Source organism: Ischnura elegans, chromosome 1 (assembly GCF_921293095.1).
Source record: "Ischnura elegans chromosome 1, ioIscEleg1.1, whole genome shotgun sequence".
Taxonomy (NCBI): Eukaryota; Metazoa; Arthropoda; class Insecta; order Odonata; family Coenagrionidae; genus Ischnura; species Ischnura elegans.
In genome coordinates, this window is record NC_060246.1 from 102,002,845 (window position 1) to 102,021,746 (window position 18,902).

The window sequence follows — 18,902 nt, forward strand, 5'->3', positions numbered from 1 at the left end:
ATGCCGCGGTGGCATTTTCCGATTACCTCTCCGCGTCGGTCGCGAGGCTGAGCCTTTTGTGCCGGCCAATCTCGCGGCCGGCCAAGGAACGCGCGCGGCCGCCGCTCGTATCTGATGGGTTAAGACCCCGCGCGTCCGAAGAGTCCCCGGCTCTTCAGTGGAGAACAGCTCTGCGGCGACGAGGCGATCGGGTGCATTGTGTATTAGGAACGCGGAATTGGTAGTCCAATCAATTGGTTGCCGTGCGCAGTTGTTAATTTCCAGGAAATTAGGTAATGGAAATCAGATAAGAAGGAGGTTTGTACTCTGGGAATAGCACCACTGGGAGGTTTCTCATTCTGGGAAACGATTCCTTGAGAGTTAAGTTCTGCTACGATACCATTGTGTATAAATAGATAGGCAGTTAATAGTTTTTATAGAGAAAAATAGGAGCAAAGACTAACAAAATATAAAGTTACGACATCAAATTTTATTTCTGTCTTCATGGAATACTTACACCTTTACTATGCTCATCGTTACTGAAGATGAATGATTGGACTGACATGTTCTCAGCGTCGATATTTGCTGATCTAAGCTTGGAAAGGAAATTTTTAACCAACTGTGTTTGACCATGAATTTGTAAACCATGGAAATGAATCCTTCCTTGTTATTTTGGAATGTATGACAGGAAGACATTTATTTCACATTGATTTCTTGGCCTGAAAAATGAATCTGCAAAAATTCGTTCTAACAAACACTTCTTTCTCGGTATCGATCTCGCTTTATGAATTTTTACCCAGAGCTAAGGTTTTAGACAAGGGATATCAGAGCATAAAGAATGAAATAAGATAGTATGAAGAGTATGCAGTAGAAGGAAATGACAAATGATGCCAACCAAGGCAGAATCATCTTGTGTATCGTTATGTTCTTCCCTTTCAGTTTGAAGGAGCTCTTATAGATAGAGCTGGTAAACCTTGGCTCGAGGTGAATCTATATTGTTTCTACTTATTACAGAAAGTTGATTTTACATAAAACTCCTCCAATTGCCTAGAAGCTACAATTACTGGGAATTAGATGAGTCAACGACTTGTTTGAATTGCAAAAGTCAGTCTTAAAAATGGCGAAACATGCACCGAAGGAAATGAACTAGACCACGGCGTTTGTTCTGTTTATAGTTTGCGGTTGATCACTAGTAAAATCGACCACCGATGGTAATCAAAATGAACACCCAGGAATGATGAAGGAATTCTGTTTTTATTCTACCCGCACTTGCAATTTAGATAAGGGATACATCGACGAATTTGTATATTTTATGAGTAAAGTACATTTTTTTACTAAGAATGACTGCCTGAATGGTGATGGTACGCCTGAAAACTTAAAATATCTTATTCAACCGACATTCATACAGCTATCAGCCATCCATATTATTTATGAATGGGAAAATGGAAGCATTGGAGACCAAAACATATGACGCTAAGCTATTAGTTTTTATTCCGCTCCGCATAAAATATCTATACCATTTTTATCGGTGCCAACGATGAATCGTTGGAATTGCCGATTTAGAGCACCGATATCTATTGTTCCACGCTAGAATAGCATTTGAAGCCGATTATTGGTAAAACAAAATGCCGATAGTAATGGAGCATTGACCTTCTCTACCTGGTTGACTGAGTCGGGCTTGGATATGGGATACAAATTGCCTTAATTTTTCCTCGCCTCGTGATCACATCCAATCCATCACTGTCCCCAATGCCGGAAGCGCGCAATCGCTTGCATCCTGCAGTTATGTCATACCTGACATTTGCTATGCTACAATCACGCTAGAGCGAGGCACTAGGAAACATTACCGATATCACATTCAGCCATTTTTCTGTGGAAAGTCGATAGAGTTAGCAAAAGCTTCCCGATTTTGGATGTATCTGGTTGCGATTGTACGGTCGACTTTTTGGTTGTGGAAAAATGTGCTTGAGAAAGGTGATGGATTTTAATCTGATACTTTAAGGACTATAATATTACAAAAATAACTCTCTAATTGAAAATATAAATACAGCGTTTAAGCCACAATCCGTAATTCACTGAGACAAACATTTGAAGTGATTGAAACCGGAAGTAGTAGGTTGGATACCCTTCTGCGTGCAATGTCAATATTATTTTTTTACAAATTTGTACTGCTATCGTATACTTGGGTGTATAATAAAAAGACGCAAGAACTAAATTTCCAGAAATTGACTCATTAATTCAAAATAACTTGTATTTTCACAGATTTGTAATACGATGTATTAGTATTAGCTCATGTATTAGTTTTCTCCTCAGATTATGCAACTGTCAGTATGCAAGCAAATTACGAATATTCGTTGCATTAAATACTTATTCTATTTCCGGTCATATTTTATTTAGAGAGTGTAACTGGTTAAAATGCTATCTCATTTATCAACGGAAGAGGATTCTGGGATGCGGGTAACTTTTAATAGGAAGGGCATTGCAGTAACTCACTTAAAAGCATTGGCATTGCCAAAATAACTCGATAGTGCAAGTAACTGATTAAATTGCCTCAATAAAATTTCCATTTCTTGAAAGACAAGTTTATTGATGCAAATTATATATATTCTTCCTTACAATATTGAACTAGTGTCACATGTATATTTCATTAGCTATTTTTATCCTCCTTATCTCGGTTTATGGTATTTTTTGGATTAGTACGTAACTCAGCAAACTTAAGCTCTGCATCACTATGCCAGTAATAAGGTTATGCTATTCCTCTCGTTTCTTGTAAACTTATGAGGTAAACGGCGATTATCATAGGAAAAAAATGCCTAATCGTATTTAATGAGAGATAACCTTAGATAAGCGTGCCATTTTTGATGGGGATTATAATATAATTATAAATCTTAAATCGTATACAAGGGAGACCAGAGTTTTACTGACTATGGGGGGCCGGAGGGGGGGGGGGGGGGGGCAGAGTTTTACAATACAGTTGTGTGACCAAAATTTTTATTGACAAAGTTAATAATGAGCATGTATTTTCTGACAAGTAAATTTTATGTTTATAAATACCTCTTATTTTATAAATGTGCAATCAAAAACATATGATGTCAAAGTTATATTGTCTTTAAAATGTTTTTTACTGCAAAAATAGTTATGGTGTACTTCGTCCAGTTATCTTAGGGTTCATGAAGATTAAATTGTCAAGGATAATTAGCTGTTTTCAACAGTTAAGTAAGGTAAAAATTTTTTTCTTCACTTCGTGTAATATATCACACTACGAGTTCGCTGATAAGCTCTTCCGTTCTCGGAAATGTGCCCTTCTTGTAGCTCCCTTTAATGCAAACAGAAACTAGCGATACTTGTCTAATGTAGAACTAAGCTGCACCACAAGCCTTGGTGTTCTCTAGAAAGGCACTTTGTAGCTATCAGCGTTAAGATTATAGAAGAAGACCCGTTAACATTATAAACGGCCGCGATAACCAAGTGGAGATAAGCAAAGATCTAAGGATAGACATCCCACGTTCCATCAGGTGGCAAAAATTGAACTCTCACAAAGAATAACTTCAGAGTGGGGGAATATACGAAAAACTTGATTGTATCAGAGTAGAATGCTTTCCCAAGCATCGAAAAAAGAATCGCGAAAACGGATTTCCTCGGGCCCCGGCAGTGCACGCGGTCCCCTTCATTTTCGATCGAAGCTACTCGACGAGAACATCGTAAATAGCTTTCATTCCTCAGGCACTGTATGTCTCTTTCACTCTCCCTACTCTTGAGCTCGAAATCCAAAGCGTGCCGACCGAATCCTTAAGCCCTGCTCGGAAACAATTGCCTATCAGTGGACGCAAGTGAGCGAACGGAGGCCTTTAAGAATGCATTCTTTTCGTGTCCGCGAGATGTAGTGCGCAAAATCCACTCGGTAGTACGTACAATCGCCTTCCATCGATCACCCCCGCTCGACCCTAAGCCGCCCGTAACCAGCAAGAGATACACAAGAATACCTTCGACCATTGTCCACTCTAGCCCGCGCCTCCCTCTTCGTGAATTCCGCTTCGACCGGCCATCTTATGCCAGAGCACACATCCATCACCTCAGCCGCATTCTCTCTGCGTTGAGGCACCGAGTTCGACATCCCATAGAGATGGGAAATGTTCTTCTTTCGAAGCTCAATGTTTCTGCTTGGTTTTCAAGGAGGAAAAAATTAAATAAATCCCTATTTGGCGAAGAGTTCACCAAATTTTTCCAGAGGTGGCATATTCCTTCTCAACATTTTGAATATGAAGTTATTCCAACAACAGTGATGTTATCATCCTTCGCTCTGATTCAAATCACTCGCTTACTTTACTTTAAATTGTGACTGAAGCGTGCTCAGTGCTCAGTAAATTTCATTATTAAAAATTTTCTCTCAACTCTTGGAAAGCAGCTTGGTCTTGTGATTTGGAGGTACTGTTAAGCGTAAAATATATAATGAAAATACCTGAAACATTTTGTATTGCTTTTCAGACTGTAATTAAACTTTTTCGTCTTTCATAGCATTTGGGGAGCAATATGTACTTTCAACTTATAATTACGTATCAGCGTCTTTTAGAGTTCTCCATTTCGACAAGGATGCAACGGCTAAACTTTGACAAAATCTTGCTGTTTCTTATTTGAACGAACTTGCTCATCACAGGATATTATACCTTAGATTTGACTATTTTTTGGCACTAAACGTGTAAAAAACTGGGGTATTTATATTGAGTTTCATATATCCGGATATTTAACGTCCACAATGACACATATTGATGAAAAATTTCTCGGGATTCCCACCGGGTGTGGTATTGGGTTAATTCTTCCTAACCCGGGAATCCTGAGAAATTTTTCATCAATCAATACGCCGGGAAAACCTAAAATTTTACAATGACACATAATTTAGCACAACCGTGGTAAAATACATTCATTTTTAAAAAGTTTTTTGACCACTTCTTCATTCACATTCCTTTTAAAAAGCTCTTTATTTTGTTGTTACATTAGTTGCGCTCGTATGTTTTCATCTCGCATTGCCATATTTTCAGGATTAGTACAAAATACCGTTTAATTTAGTACATGATACCGTTATTTACGAATTTAGGTCGTCTAACCTGTAAACGTCGTTGAGCATTAAGCTGCTTTCAAAATACCATAAAATAAATTTTGGCAAGGCAATTTTTGTAATTTTGACCAAAATCTCCAGAACTTCATTTAAGAAATACGTTAGATCTCTTGTTTATTTATTTATTGCCTTTAATTTTTACCAAAAATATAGAATTAATTAAAGCGCAAGCAATTAAAGATTACATAAGATAACACAAATATTTTTAGCAATGGTTGAAGACACTATACAAACAATTTTATGCAGCTGTTAATAGAGTGGGTCATATATAAATATCAATTGGTTGAACAAATTTATTAATTATTCATTCCACTTATCTACGACATTACGTTGAAAGAAATACGTCAAATATTTTGTTGGTCCACATTAGCAAAGGAAATCCACACTGCTCGTGAGCGAGTCCTCCCCTTTCAAAAGAGTCCGCTCCGATATTTTCATCAGTGCCCACCCTCCACGTCCACCACTCCTTTGCCAACCGCACCCACTCCTCCCCCGCCATCCAACCTGCTCCGTTCGGACTCCGTCGGCGTCCTTCCTCGGCCAGCGGCGGCTCGCCTTTCCCCGAGCTGACTTCCCTTCGAGGAGGGACGGAATCAGATGTAAACAGCCTCCCCCGCCGATATGTATCTTTCTCGGTCCACTGGGCACTTTGAATGGTCCGTTTGCATTGCGAAAGGTGGGCCGCCGCCTCCCTTTCATGCGTCGGACGTGAGAGGCCCTGCTCCTTGGCAAAGTGAGCTTAGAGGCGAAATGAAGCGGTGGTCGGGGCCGGTAAGAGAGCTCGAAGCCCGGACCCCCTGGCGGGACAAGTGCCCTTGAAACCCAATATTGAGTTCGATTTTCACGCTCCATTTATGGTTCCATTCGCTATTCGGGACAATTTGATTTTTGAGAAACGGGATTAATAGTTCTTCCACCATCTTAGCAGTCTCTTCCTCATTGGTACAAGTAGGGCTGCATTCAAAGTTGTTTCCCGAGATATCTTCAGGGGAAGTTCCTGATGTCTAAAATCATCATCAAATTCGTAGAAAATCACTACAAGAGTCCTTACCAGTCTCAAAACGTGGAAAAAGTGCATAATCTCTCCTGTCTTATCAAGAAAGCCCATGGAATGGTAGTTTTAGGGTACCTAATGAACACAAGCAAAAAGCGCCTGCATAAAAAAAGACCCTCCTCTTTATTCAATAAGATTTTAAATAATAACCATTATTTACGAGGTTTTAGAATAATAAAAGTGATCAAATGGACACATTGCTTGATTTATTTTCGCCTCATTTACAAGGATGAATTCTATTTCGTTATAACATTGCTATTCATTTTTGACCCAGGTAATCCAAGATCATAATATCGTTCTTTTAAGGCAAATGTGATGGATTGATTGATGCCTCTTCTGAATATGACTGAATATTTAAAACATTCTAGTGACAAGAAATACTCCTCTTTTTTCACCAAATTTTTCTGTAGTTTGTTTAAAATTATATCATTCAATTTTATATGAAAATAATTTATAATATCATTTTCTAGAATAATCCTTTTGCATTCCTGTGAAATCTTGATTCCGATAAAGTAATTTATAATGAAGAGTTTAGCAGCTCAGATTTTATTCTGAAACAATTAGTCGGAACACGAATCGCAAATTAATATCTATCAAGCTTTGGACACTTTAACAAAATGATTAAATCCTCGTTACAGAAAATCAAGAGTAGAACGATGTTCAGCAGCGGCTTCCATAAAAACATCAACGCAAGAAAAGAGAAAAAAGAAGGATGCCATGGATTAATTAAAACCCGATTTTCACATTTTGACTTTCAAATTGTTTTGGCATCCCTCGAATGATTGAGCGTGCCACGAGGAAAAGGTAAAAAAAGGGGAGGAGCGCTTCAGATAACTGATGTCACTTTTTACCCGCTTAAAAATCACGTCGAACCCCTTCGCAACGCTTCGACGTGCCGTAAACGAGCCGTGGCGAGCAAATTAAATGTTTGAATAATAATAAGGGCAGTGTTATGCATCCGATATGAAAGTGGGACCATTGATCAAAAGTTAACCGCGCGGGGCAGTTCCGTCGTCGTGCGGGCGACGCGCCAAACAACGACCGACCAGTCATTAATATCTCCGCTCGGTCACGCCTCCTCTCGAGACGGAAGATACCTACACTCATCCTCGTGTCCCTTGGATGTACGTTCGAGACTTCACTGCGAGACCTTTCCGCCGTGGAAAAGATTTGGATCTCAATCATCCGCAGTGGCGTCTTCGTTACTGACACTCTGATTACCAAATCCATCTCAGATGGTGACGGAGAAGAAAGAGCACTCGGCATTCTGTAGCGTTTTGACACCTTCATCTTCACCGTAGCGTCGAACGATAATTTAATCGACTCCAAACAACTAATGACTGTGCATAAAATTCCTTGAAACATAAGAAAACATGTCATCAAATTAAATACTCCTATACGAATACATGAAGTCTGCTTTTTTGAACTTCGACGACAACTTTATGCACTAATTCATCAGTGCTAAAGGTGGATTAAACTTCTCATTTATATACTTTTAAATAGAAAGAACAATTTCTAATATTTTTCTTAACGAACAGTGAAGATAATTCATATCGTTTTAATGTCGTTTCAAGTATATTCGATAGTTTGCTAAGGTATAACATGATTGAGTGCAGCGTGGCATTGTGATTTCAGGTAAACTCAATTCCGAACGTTTTGGCTATCCCGAAGTTAGAAATCATGAGTACACAAATTGTGTTATCAACCAAAATATCTATTTGCCACATCTGATATAATTATCTAATTCATCATCAGATAGTTCTTTTGAATATTTTTCCCTTTCCTATTTCCTTTTCGTAAAGTATTAAAAAGATAACTTCTTTTTACATATTTAGACCAAATTTAGTATTTTTGATTCTCTATATTGGTTTATTCAGTATGATGGCAAAATTATTTCCTTTTCATAAGAGCTTGTGTCAATCAAAAAGCAATCAGCGTGTAATCTGACAATTGGATGAAGAAGGGGTTGGGAATCATCGATAAAAACTCGAAAATTAGTTGAATATAAACAGTTTTAATTAAATAAAAGAATACTCTTACTTAATAGTTGGCTTTGAATTCAACGAAAAAACAAATATAATAACTCCATATTTATATAAAGTTTCGTCGTAAGTAAATATGTATAGAAAATGGTTTGACATTTTTCACGCCAATGTATTCATCGTACTACCTTGGAATGATCACGATAACATTCGCTCTGTTTACGAGAAGTAAATAACTTGATGGATGCAGAAGCAGTTTCAATTTTATTTTTATCGATCAATTTTCCGTTATCACTTTTTAGGAGAGACGCCAGCAGCGTCGGAGATAATGGCTTAAAACTTGCGATTTGAAGAATTTTTCTTGCCATTCCTTTTTAATAGGTACCTTTCTTCTGAGTCATCATCATCACTGGTCAACAATCCTAGGATTGGTTTGACGCAGCTCTCCACTCAGTTCTCCTATCAGCTAATCTTTTCACACCTACGTATTTCTTCTCTTTCACATCCTTCTTTATTGTTCCATATATTTTGTTCGAGGTCTTCCTTTTCCGTTTTTGCCATCCACTTGTCCCTCGACGATTGTCTTCATCAGACGATTGTCTCATGTTTCACGATGTGGCCTATAAGGTTGTTCCGTCTTCTTGTTAAGGTTTTTATGAGGCTTCTCTTCTCTCCTACTCTTCTTAGGACTTCTTCGTTACTAACTTGGTCGGTTCTTCTGAGTAATATTTCTTATTTATTAGGAAATGAATTTCTATAGCTACTTTTCAGTTCTTAAGTTACATATTTCAGAGAATAACCTTTTAACATGGAAAGTAGTGATAAATGTAACAAGTTATTTTCTCACATTCATCGCGTTACCGGACATAAACACTTGATCAAATAATTTAATACAAATTTTTCAGGATTCGATTTGATTCCATTCAGGCTGAGCCATGCATATCAGTTTTTATATTTAAATACAAGGAAATGAAGCCACAGCTAAGTTCACCGTTTGATTTCACTTTACCAAGAAGCTGCCTTTGACGGAATTGGGCCTCTTTTACACATTCAAATGAATTAATGTCTTCACTTTCGCTTATTATCCACAATTGGAAATTCTATGAAGCAAGCAACACTTTAACTTCCTCATTATCTTCAATTGCAATCCCCTACTTTCGTTATTACAAATATCCTTCTTGGCTTTCTTCATCCTTTTGTCGCCTTTGAAAATATGAAGCTATTACAGCTCTCCTCTCAAATACTAATGCCGTTCTTGAAAACTTTTCTTTGCTACGATTCCAATGCCAAATGCGGAGTTTGTTCAAGAAATCCACCAGTTTTCTCGCGTAAATTTTTCTTCCCTCCTGATCCCTGTTGAAGTTCATGAAGCCGGGGAAGATACAGTGAGCGATACAGGCGGTAAATTGAGACGCATATTCTTTGAAGTTGGTAAGCCTGTCATTAATTGGGAGCGAGCAAAGTTTGGCTTTTTATAACGAAGGGCAAGACTTGAAGTTTCCAGGGAGAATAAATCCCGGATTCCCTTTATAAAACCCTACCATTTCTTTTGCCCGTCCAACGCCGGTTATTTTTCTCACGATTCACCAGAAAGGGTTTCGTAATTGCGGGCACTCCTCATTTGGCTGGCCTTTAATCCAAGGTGCGATGTTTTGGTTGGAACTTAGACTGTCCCAAGCTTAATGAAACGTTTTCAACGATTGTGAAATTTAATATTCGATGGGTTTTCTACTTGAATTATTTTTATCAATCTATCTAAATCTCTCTGTGTCACTTACAATAATAAGAATTTATTTTAGTATTCTAACGATTAAGGTAGATTTCCATGGAGTACTAAAGAAGTAATTTGGAAGCCTCCCTTTTGTTCCAGCACTTCTCTCATCAATTCACTGTAGGGCCTACTCCCTTTCAATCTATCTAAAAATCCTATTATATTCCTCCCCCTTTTACTCAACATTCCACCTTCTAACACCGTTTTCAACATCCCCTCCCCGCTAAGTACTCGCTACATCCAAATTTTTTGTCTCCTCCGTATCCCATCAAAAAGTTGCCTCTTCTCACCCACCATATCCAGCACTTCGTCGTTCCTTTTCCTCTCCGTCCATTTCACCTTCTCCATTCCCCTCCATACCCACATCTCTAATACCTCCAATCTTCTCTCGTCCTCCTTCCTTAGTGCCCACGTTTCCGCGCCATAGAGAGCTACACTCCAAATCAAACTCTTCACTAACCTTTGATAATTAGAATACAGCTTAAAAACTAGATATAACTATAATACAGCAAATATGAGACAGTAAGGCGTTGGAGTATTGGAGTAAGGCGCTCGTAATTTTCTCGTAAGTGCAAAATTGTTTAGAATGAGAGTAAAATGCGATGCTGGTTTCAGTATTATATGTATCTAAAGCATTTTCAGTATCTAGTATTATATGTAGTATGCATCCACTCCCGATGGTGGTGTACAAATTGTGAGGAGTGCTTACATCTGCAGTAGAATAGTGCAAGCGAAGGGAGCATTCCTCAATAAGGATGAAGATAGATTAATAACCACTTGGTTGATTGCCTCGAAACGGCACAATGACAATGGGTGCACTGGTTTTAAGATTTAATATAAATTATATTAATGAAACAAAGAGGAGCTGGACCGAACGACAGCTGTGTAAACTATATGAAGCTATGTAGTTTCTATATGCCTTCTGCATCATCATCACTGGTCACTAATCCTAAGATTGGTTTAACACAGCTCTCCACTCAATTCTCCTATCAGCTAATCTTTACACATCTATGTATTTATTATTTTTCACATCATTCTTTTCCTGTTTCATATAATTTCTCGTGGTCTTCCTTTTCCATTCTTGCCAGCCACTTGTCCCTCGAAGATTGTATTCATCAGGCCATCATGTCTCAAGCGGTGGTGTATGAGGTTGTTCTGTCTTCTTATTATTGTTTTCATGAGGCTTCTCTCCTCTCCTACTCTTTTTAGGACTTCATCATTACTAACTCAATCGACCCATTTGATCCTCATCATTGCTCTGTAGCACCATATTTTGATGTCCTCTTTGCTTGCCTTCTGCACCAAACAAAAAATGCTTCATTCAGTTGGTGGAGTTATCTTTCGTAGTCTCCTCTTTTCAGTACGACGAAAGTACTTTATTGAAGAATTGAGAGCCTCGTCAAATCAATCTTCAAATTGGTGTCTGTTAGTTTTAATAACCTAAAGACCTTACTTATGTCTTATGTGTTTCGCGCTTCAAGTTAGCACATGGAATGGGTATGATTGCTTAAAATGATTTCCATTGTCTGCTTAACTTCTACGGTAGGTACTAGCAGGCTTGTGTTAGTGCCTGGTACCTCTTGCAAACGGCATTGGATTTCGATTTTCTTCTGCTTTGATAAAACGATTCTGCTAATCTTGCTATTAAAATATAAATGAAAATGAGAAAACAGGCTGTTATTAAATTTTATTGAGCTCACATATCTGCTGTCCATTTTTTGTCAAACAGGAGAAATGAAAGGGAAATGTTATGGTCGTCTTTTTGGGAATAGACAACCGAATGATTATGGGTTCACAAGGAAAAACGGTTTGAATATTCCTTATCTGTGACTTGTTATTATTTTAAACATCTAATGTAGACTATCATAGATCGATGAAATACGTCTCACTGGTCTGCGAGTATTTTTCACATCAACAGGGCTACAGGCTTTTGAATGCTGGTGTAAGTTGAATAAGATTAAATTTATATAAAATGGCAAATGCCAAATTTATATAAAATAGCGAAAGTTAATTTCATTGAATGAAGTCTTTCGATTGATCATTAAGTATCATGGCATGATTGCTAATTCTTTTACTTTTTTCAAGAGACCCTACAGTACTAACACTAGATACCACTAGAGAAACTAACTATACACGGTGCGCATTATTGCGACCATGAAAAAAGTAACAATTGTTTGAAATGATCGATCAACTTTTCATGCTATTGGGTCATGGTTAATACCTATATTATTAAACTTTATTTGCGAATTAATGTTTTTTAATAAACTCTACATTAATGATTTGAAAAAATTAAATTTTGTAATAGACATTAGTAAAATTATTTGAGTATAGCATTTTTTATATGCACATTTCGGCAATTAAAATGAAGGTGGAAATAATCTATTCACCACTTACCTTTCTTTTCTTCTGCAGAACCTTTTCTAAATTAAATTAAGCAAATATTCACGAAAATTTAAATTAATTTACTTGAATTAACGCTTTAAGTGAATTTCTGATGCAGACAGTTGTTGACCGTCTCTCTTTAAAGGGAGCATTAAAAAAAATCAACGAAGCTTTTAAGCCTAATAATAATATTATTCGGTATTAGTCGATTGTTCCCTGCGTAATTCTTACTGATACTGAGAACTTCCGAGACTCTGATGTAGGTAATACATATTACTAATGAAATACACATACAGTAGAGATTTAAGCATTTTATTTTAATTACAGATTTGGCACACATTGGCACTCTAATAATAACATTTTTTATTTATAAAATCCTTAAGGTGCTAGTCAACAATTTAAACAACACACACAGATATACAAATGAGACCTGTGAAATATCACTTTTAGTAGTACGAAAAATTCAGTCTGTTTACACAGCGTCTCGACCACTTTTTCCTGTATCCATATCTGCTATAAGTTTTTTGCCAATTCTATTTTGTTTGATTTCGCTCCGTGTCACTAATTACAATCATTCTTTCAGGAGAATAGATTTTAAGCACTGTGACAAGCAAATGGCCCGAACATGCATCACTGTGGATAAACCACCCAAAATCATGAAGATATACATGTTATTTTATTAAGATCTCTTTATGGGATTTAGCAGTAAACTTTATACACAATTAGCTATTTTATATCCGGCCACAGACGGCTGAATTTCCCTTTCCATTTATCCTTTCACTCATCGTTTGGTTCGCATTTCCATGATTATCCGTGAAACACTGCAGGAAGCTGCTCCAAATAGTTTTTTAACCAATCACTTCGTCACTTTCCAAGTCTTGAGAGTCACTAATGAAAAACACTTGGATTGCGTTTCTCTCTCAATTAGTCCTGCTATTTACGTTCACCGTCACACATATCAGCCCTTTTTATAAATGGAAACATCGGTAAGAATTCGAATACCATTAGGAAACCAATCACGAGCTCCTTGAAGCTCAACATTAACAGTGAAAGATCGAATTATTAGCTGTGAGAGTAAATAAAAGTGTCATGGAAGAAATTATATACCAGTATTTAATACGAATTTTACAGATAAACATTGACACTGCTGTGAAGACATCTCTCGCATGCCCACACGATTAAATGTGCTTAACGCAAGGTAATTTATTTAAATACCACTTTGATATGCTTTTCCTCTTTAAAATTCAGGAATCTGCCACATTGAAAACGTGAGGAATATCTGAAGCTCTTTAAAATGATTACGTATGAGTGCCATTGGCTGTGCGGAAAAGTTTATTTAGAAAATTAGCGAACGGTATTTTCATTTGACACATATGCTTTTGACGTCACAGAATGTGACGCTTTTCAGACACCATAGTCGCAGAAGTAGTGCTAACTCGATTAAACATTACGTGAATAATTTCTTGAACCATCTTAATTTTTCAGGAAAATTATGTCCACAAAAAAGTGTTTGAATATTTCAGAATTATTCACAGATCACAGAAAAACACGATATAACTTTTCATGTAGGATAAAAATATCAACCACGCAACAACAGAGGCGGTTGAGTATAAACCTTTGCTAGGTTTAATGTTCCTTCCAATTTGGACACTGGTCAATGGAATGCTATCTGGAGTTCATAATCGTGATCATGAGACAATTTTAACAACCACCATCTCTTACACTCAATCTGGTTCTAATAATGTACCTATAGCAATTTTTTTTTGCTAAGATGTTCAAGAATACACCTCCAAAAATTGGTCCCGCTCTTTGCGAATAATGATGATAACCGGTAAGCCATTGCCTGCGGTTAAGAATCTGCCCTATCCTCTTGGGATCTGCAAAATGCGATCTTTTAATATGCATAGAACACTGCCGGAATTTACCTTCATTAACATTTTCAAATTTCCACATTGATTACTCCGATCATATTATTTTTCCGGGATGAAATTTGATATTTACGCGATCAGGTTTAAGAAAACAGCCGTTTTTACGCTACCGGCCTCTAGAACAACCTCAGACACTGTGATGGAGCCCCAAGGCTGTTTGCCCACCGTATGTATTGCTTAGCGTTCATCTCATTTCCGTTCGAGAAATTCAATGAAAAACGTTATTAGTATTATTTCAAAAATATTTACAATGCCCCAATTTTTTTGGACATAAGCATGTTATTTGAGTAAAGAAAAACTTGTTACAAAAAATGAAATTATTCACTACCGGACAGGGTAATGTATGCCAAGCAGTAATTAAGAATGCACGTCAATACAGCAATATTATTCGTATATTTTGGGAAATAAAATTGAGGATGGGAAAGGAAAAATGATTAATAATAATAACAATAACGTATAAATTGCCTTCTCAGCAAAATATGATGAAAACATTCGAGCATTATTAAAGGGAATAATAATGGTGAAATTTTCGGAGAAAAAAATGTATGAGTACGAAGACACAAAAAAATACATAAACTATAAATGGACCACACATCGAGTATTTCAAATCTCATTCCATTTCGTCATTTGGTCTCTCTTTCAATTCAACAACCACTACATTTAACCCCTTCCCATGGGCTAAGCGTGGTAAAAAATTAAGATATTAATAATTTCAATGGTAGTGAAAATATTCCTGATAACCTGTGCACCCATTATCTCAGGTAAGCTATTTCGAGAGGTAGTGAGTAAAACCATCGTAGATTCGGAGATTGAAGCTGGCTTTGAGAGTCCGCACTGGCTATTTAACTTCGGTGGTCAACCGTGGTCTATGGCCACGTGGTTTTCTAACATTTAATTTATTATTATCATTGGCAATAGATGAGTATTTTCGCCTATTGATAAACGTCTACAATACCGTTATCACTGTCAACAACGTTACCGATTATAAATGGAGAAAATATTTTTCAATCGAATACTTATGCTGACCGATGATGGTACAATTTCCTCCTAGTTTTATTTTTAGAAAGAAATTGTAAAAATTCGTGACCATCCCTATTTAACAATCAAGCGGCGAAATTTCACCGTAATTTCCTGAAATCTGGGTCGAGAGGGTAAAATTCACAGTGGAGAGTTGTGAATTATTTTATGAGATGGTGAACCACGACTATTACTGACCATAGACCGTCGATGACCATCGATAGATAATATATCAAACCCTCGCGAACCATCAGCATCAGAATCCATCGATTGCATTCATTCATCGAATCTCGATGGACAAAATCACCCTTTCGATCAAGCCTACCTTTCCTCCACCACCAACCCTTCTTTATCGTCCTCATCATGAAAATCGACGGGCTTAAGTTTTCGGGATGGAGAGAGTGGGATTGAGGGGGTAGAGGGGAGAGGGAGGACTGGGGTGGGAGGGAGAACAGTCGTGTGTATCCCGACCCCACAGTCCTGCGGGGTAAAAAGATAGGGACAAAGAGAAGGAGAAGGGGGGAGGGAGGGGATAAATGAGGAGGAGAAATGAGGGAGGAGGAGGGGGTACGGTGGAGAGGGGTGGGGGGAGTAGGGGAGGGAGGAGGTGGGGAATGCCGCAGAGGGAGCCGCGGTGGGAGGAGGGGGGGGGGGCTTGGGGGAGATAGCCCACATCCGCCCGGGGCGAAGGCTTCGTTATTTGCCGACTGAAATGAGTTGGCTGCCGCCCGAGGGTGTGTATGGGGTTTGGGGGCGCCGGGACTGTACCCTGTATTGAGTCTGTATGCGTGCGTCTGCCGTAGGAGGGGAGGTGGGAGGGGGTGGAGAGTGGAAGGAGTGCACGGCTAGGGTTTATACTCGTAATTGGGGCGGGGGAGAGGGGGGTTGGATGGGAGGGGATGAAAATGTGCGTCCACACACACACACACATATACAGACCTCTTCCCCTTTCTACTTTTCTCCCTCCCCCTCCACATTACCCCCTCCACCTTCACCCTGCATTACCCGCACCAGCCTGGGCTTGCATTACCCCCACCCAACCTTTGCCTCCGGGCTAAAAGAGAGAGGAGGGAGGGGGTAGGAAATATGAGAGGAGGAGGTGGTGGTGTTGGGTGGGTGGAAAAGGTAGGAGGAGGGGATGAGGATTCGAGGGAATAGGTTTCCGCAGGGCATTCACAGTATAGAATCGATAGAGGATCGCCCCAAGGGTGTTCTGGGTTCGTGGCGTCATTGAAGAGAGAGCTTCGTTTTACATAAATATCATACATATCTTCTCCTCTCCTCCTCCTTACCCTTTCTTCCCTGGTCGCTTATGTCTCTCCGAAATTTCTCTTTTCGCTCGTGCTTACACTCGCTCGCACACACACGCACTCACACGCATAATATTTATGTACAATAGTTCATTTACAGTGGCATATGACTGCGGGAATATTTATTATTTATATTTAAAATACGTCAGTGCGTGTTTTTGTATATTTGTACAGGTATGCATGCACGATGTGTTTTATTTTAAAACCTCCACACATACACACACTAAAAAAAACTTTTAAAAACTTCGTCTTTCCCTCGGCCATAAACAGTAAGCTCTCTGTTGACGTTTATATTCTTTCGGGAGAATATTTCACCGATGGCAGGGAGCCTTCGTTAAGGGATAAAGAATAATGAGGGTGAATATGGATATCGAATACGGTTACAAGATGAGTCTTGTCCATCTTCCGTCACACGGAAGTCTTGGCAGATTCCGAAAGTCTGTGACGCAAAAAATTCACCAAAGGAAGCCTAGCACGTGGCGAAATGTATTTCTTCCGATCAGACGAGAAAAATGTCTCACTACCTCTTAAGATGTCTTGTGGCAGAAAGAGACAATTTTATCACAAAAATCTACCGGTACACATCTATTCGAGCAAGTTTCCTGGCTCTTTATTTTGAAACACATGATAGAGATGAATAGGTCGTCTGCATTTGACGCTGCTTGAGCATGAGACTTGAATTTAATTCATCATCTCATTAGTAATCACGTTGAAGAATAGTTAACCTCAGACTTGAATTCATAAATACGTAATCACGTCACTCCCACTTAAGATATGAGTGATGGTGGCGAGAGAGCTTAAAAATAAAACTGATATACACATCACACATCAACCATCTGTGAATTTAGTGGAAAAGGTTGCAGGATGACAAGGGAACTATGTCGAAGGCATCCAAAGACAAAAAGCAACATCGACTTCGACAATTTCCTCCCGTTGGTGGGGAAGACGAAGGGAAAGAATTCTGCATGACTCCGGACTCTCTTTTCCATTCTACCCACTACGATGGGTACACCCTCCTCACGAAGAGGTACTCTGAGAACTGCTGCCCCTCCACACCCCCACCGTTGCTCGCCGCGACGCGGAACCCGGCGTTGAGCAGCCGCGTCACCGCCTGCACCGAGTTGAGCTTGCAGTACCCATTGAGAGGGAAGCGGACCACGTGCCTGGGGTCTCCGCCGGCCGCCGCGTTCCACGCCACGTTACTCCGCACGTCCATCAGCGCCTGGCTGGTCTCGGGGAACGCCTCGTCGATCAAGGCCCGCTCCCCGGAGAGCATCACCCTCTCGCCCAGGTCGGGGCTGACGTGGAGCGCCACGCACTCGAAAGTCACCTCGGCCGATTCCTCGTCTTCGCCGTCCCCGCACTCGGCGCCGTTCCCTCCGCCGTTGCCTCCGTCCTCTCCGCGGCCACCGGACACCCTCACGGCCGCCGAACTGCCTCGCCGCCTCCCCACACCCAGGCCATCCTCGTCCTCCTCCGCGTCGTCTGGTGCGCCAAGCATCATGGCATCGCGGCCCGCCGCCGCGCGGCTCGCCGTTTCCTCGTCCTCGTCGTCGTCCTCCTCGTCAGCGGCGTCGCCCTCGAGGTGTCGCCGGCGTCGGTGGCGCTGCACCAAGGAGGCCACGCCCCCCCGGTGGTGGTGATTCTTGAAGGGGAGGCGGCGGAGGCCTCGCGGGCCGCGGCCCACCAGGGCACCCGCGCCGACGGACACGGCAGCGGCGGCGGCCTTGCAGGCGGAGGCCTTGGCGCGGTCCTTGCGGAGTTGCTCCAGTTGCCGGATCATGGCTGTCATGAAAGAGAAAGATTGAAAATTAGGACCGAGCATGTGTGACCCGGGTGTGTGCCTCTGCATGTTGATGCTATTATTTAAATTAGTATTTCACCAAATACTGAAATCAGTGACGGAAATACTGGAGGAAGGGTTAGAATAATGTTCTCTCCGTGCAAGAATAGCATAAACTGAGGGGAATCCCCTGCGGCAAAATTTCATACAATAGGCATTAAGCCTGCCGTAAATATTTAAAAATTACATTCAAACTTATTTTTCATGCGTAAAGAGTAATTGAAAATAAAATGTCATAATTTCACTTGAAGGAGATAGTAATTTATTTATTACACATTTCTTAAGATAATGTAGTCGACATCAAAGTTAATTCAATAAAAAGAGATAGCAATGTAAACAGGTTACCGTTGTCCTCTGAATACCGATAAATATGCATATGGATTATTAGCCCAAATTTGCATTTCATACGTTGATTTTACATTTACTTGAACTTAATGATTTCAATTAAAATATAAACAATAAAAGTTTTTTCTGTTCCCCTCCTTCTTGCTTCCCTGTTAATGAGTTATTTCCTCATCTTTCA

General features: G+C 39.6%; 1 protein-coding gene and 1 long non-coding RNA gene across 2 annotated transcripts in view; one reads left to right on the forward strand and one right to left on the reverse strand.

Moving 5' to 3' along the window:
• Window positions 1-18,902, forward strand: part of LOC124167341 — a 210,860-nt gene that overhangs the window by 144,092 nt on the left and 47,866 nt on the right. The window lies entirely within an intron of this gene.
• The window catches only part of LOC124167328, a 356,503-nt gene continuing 350,177 nt past the window's right edge, over window positions 12,577-18,902 (reverse strand). Inside the window, exon 5 of the mRNA XM_046545316.1 lies at window positions 12,577-18,321. Coding sequence (XP_046401272.1) covers window positions 17,534-18,321 — 788 coding nt within the window. The 3' untranslated portion in view covers window positions 12,577-17,533. The remainder of the gene's footprint in view (window positions 18,322-18,902) is intronic.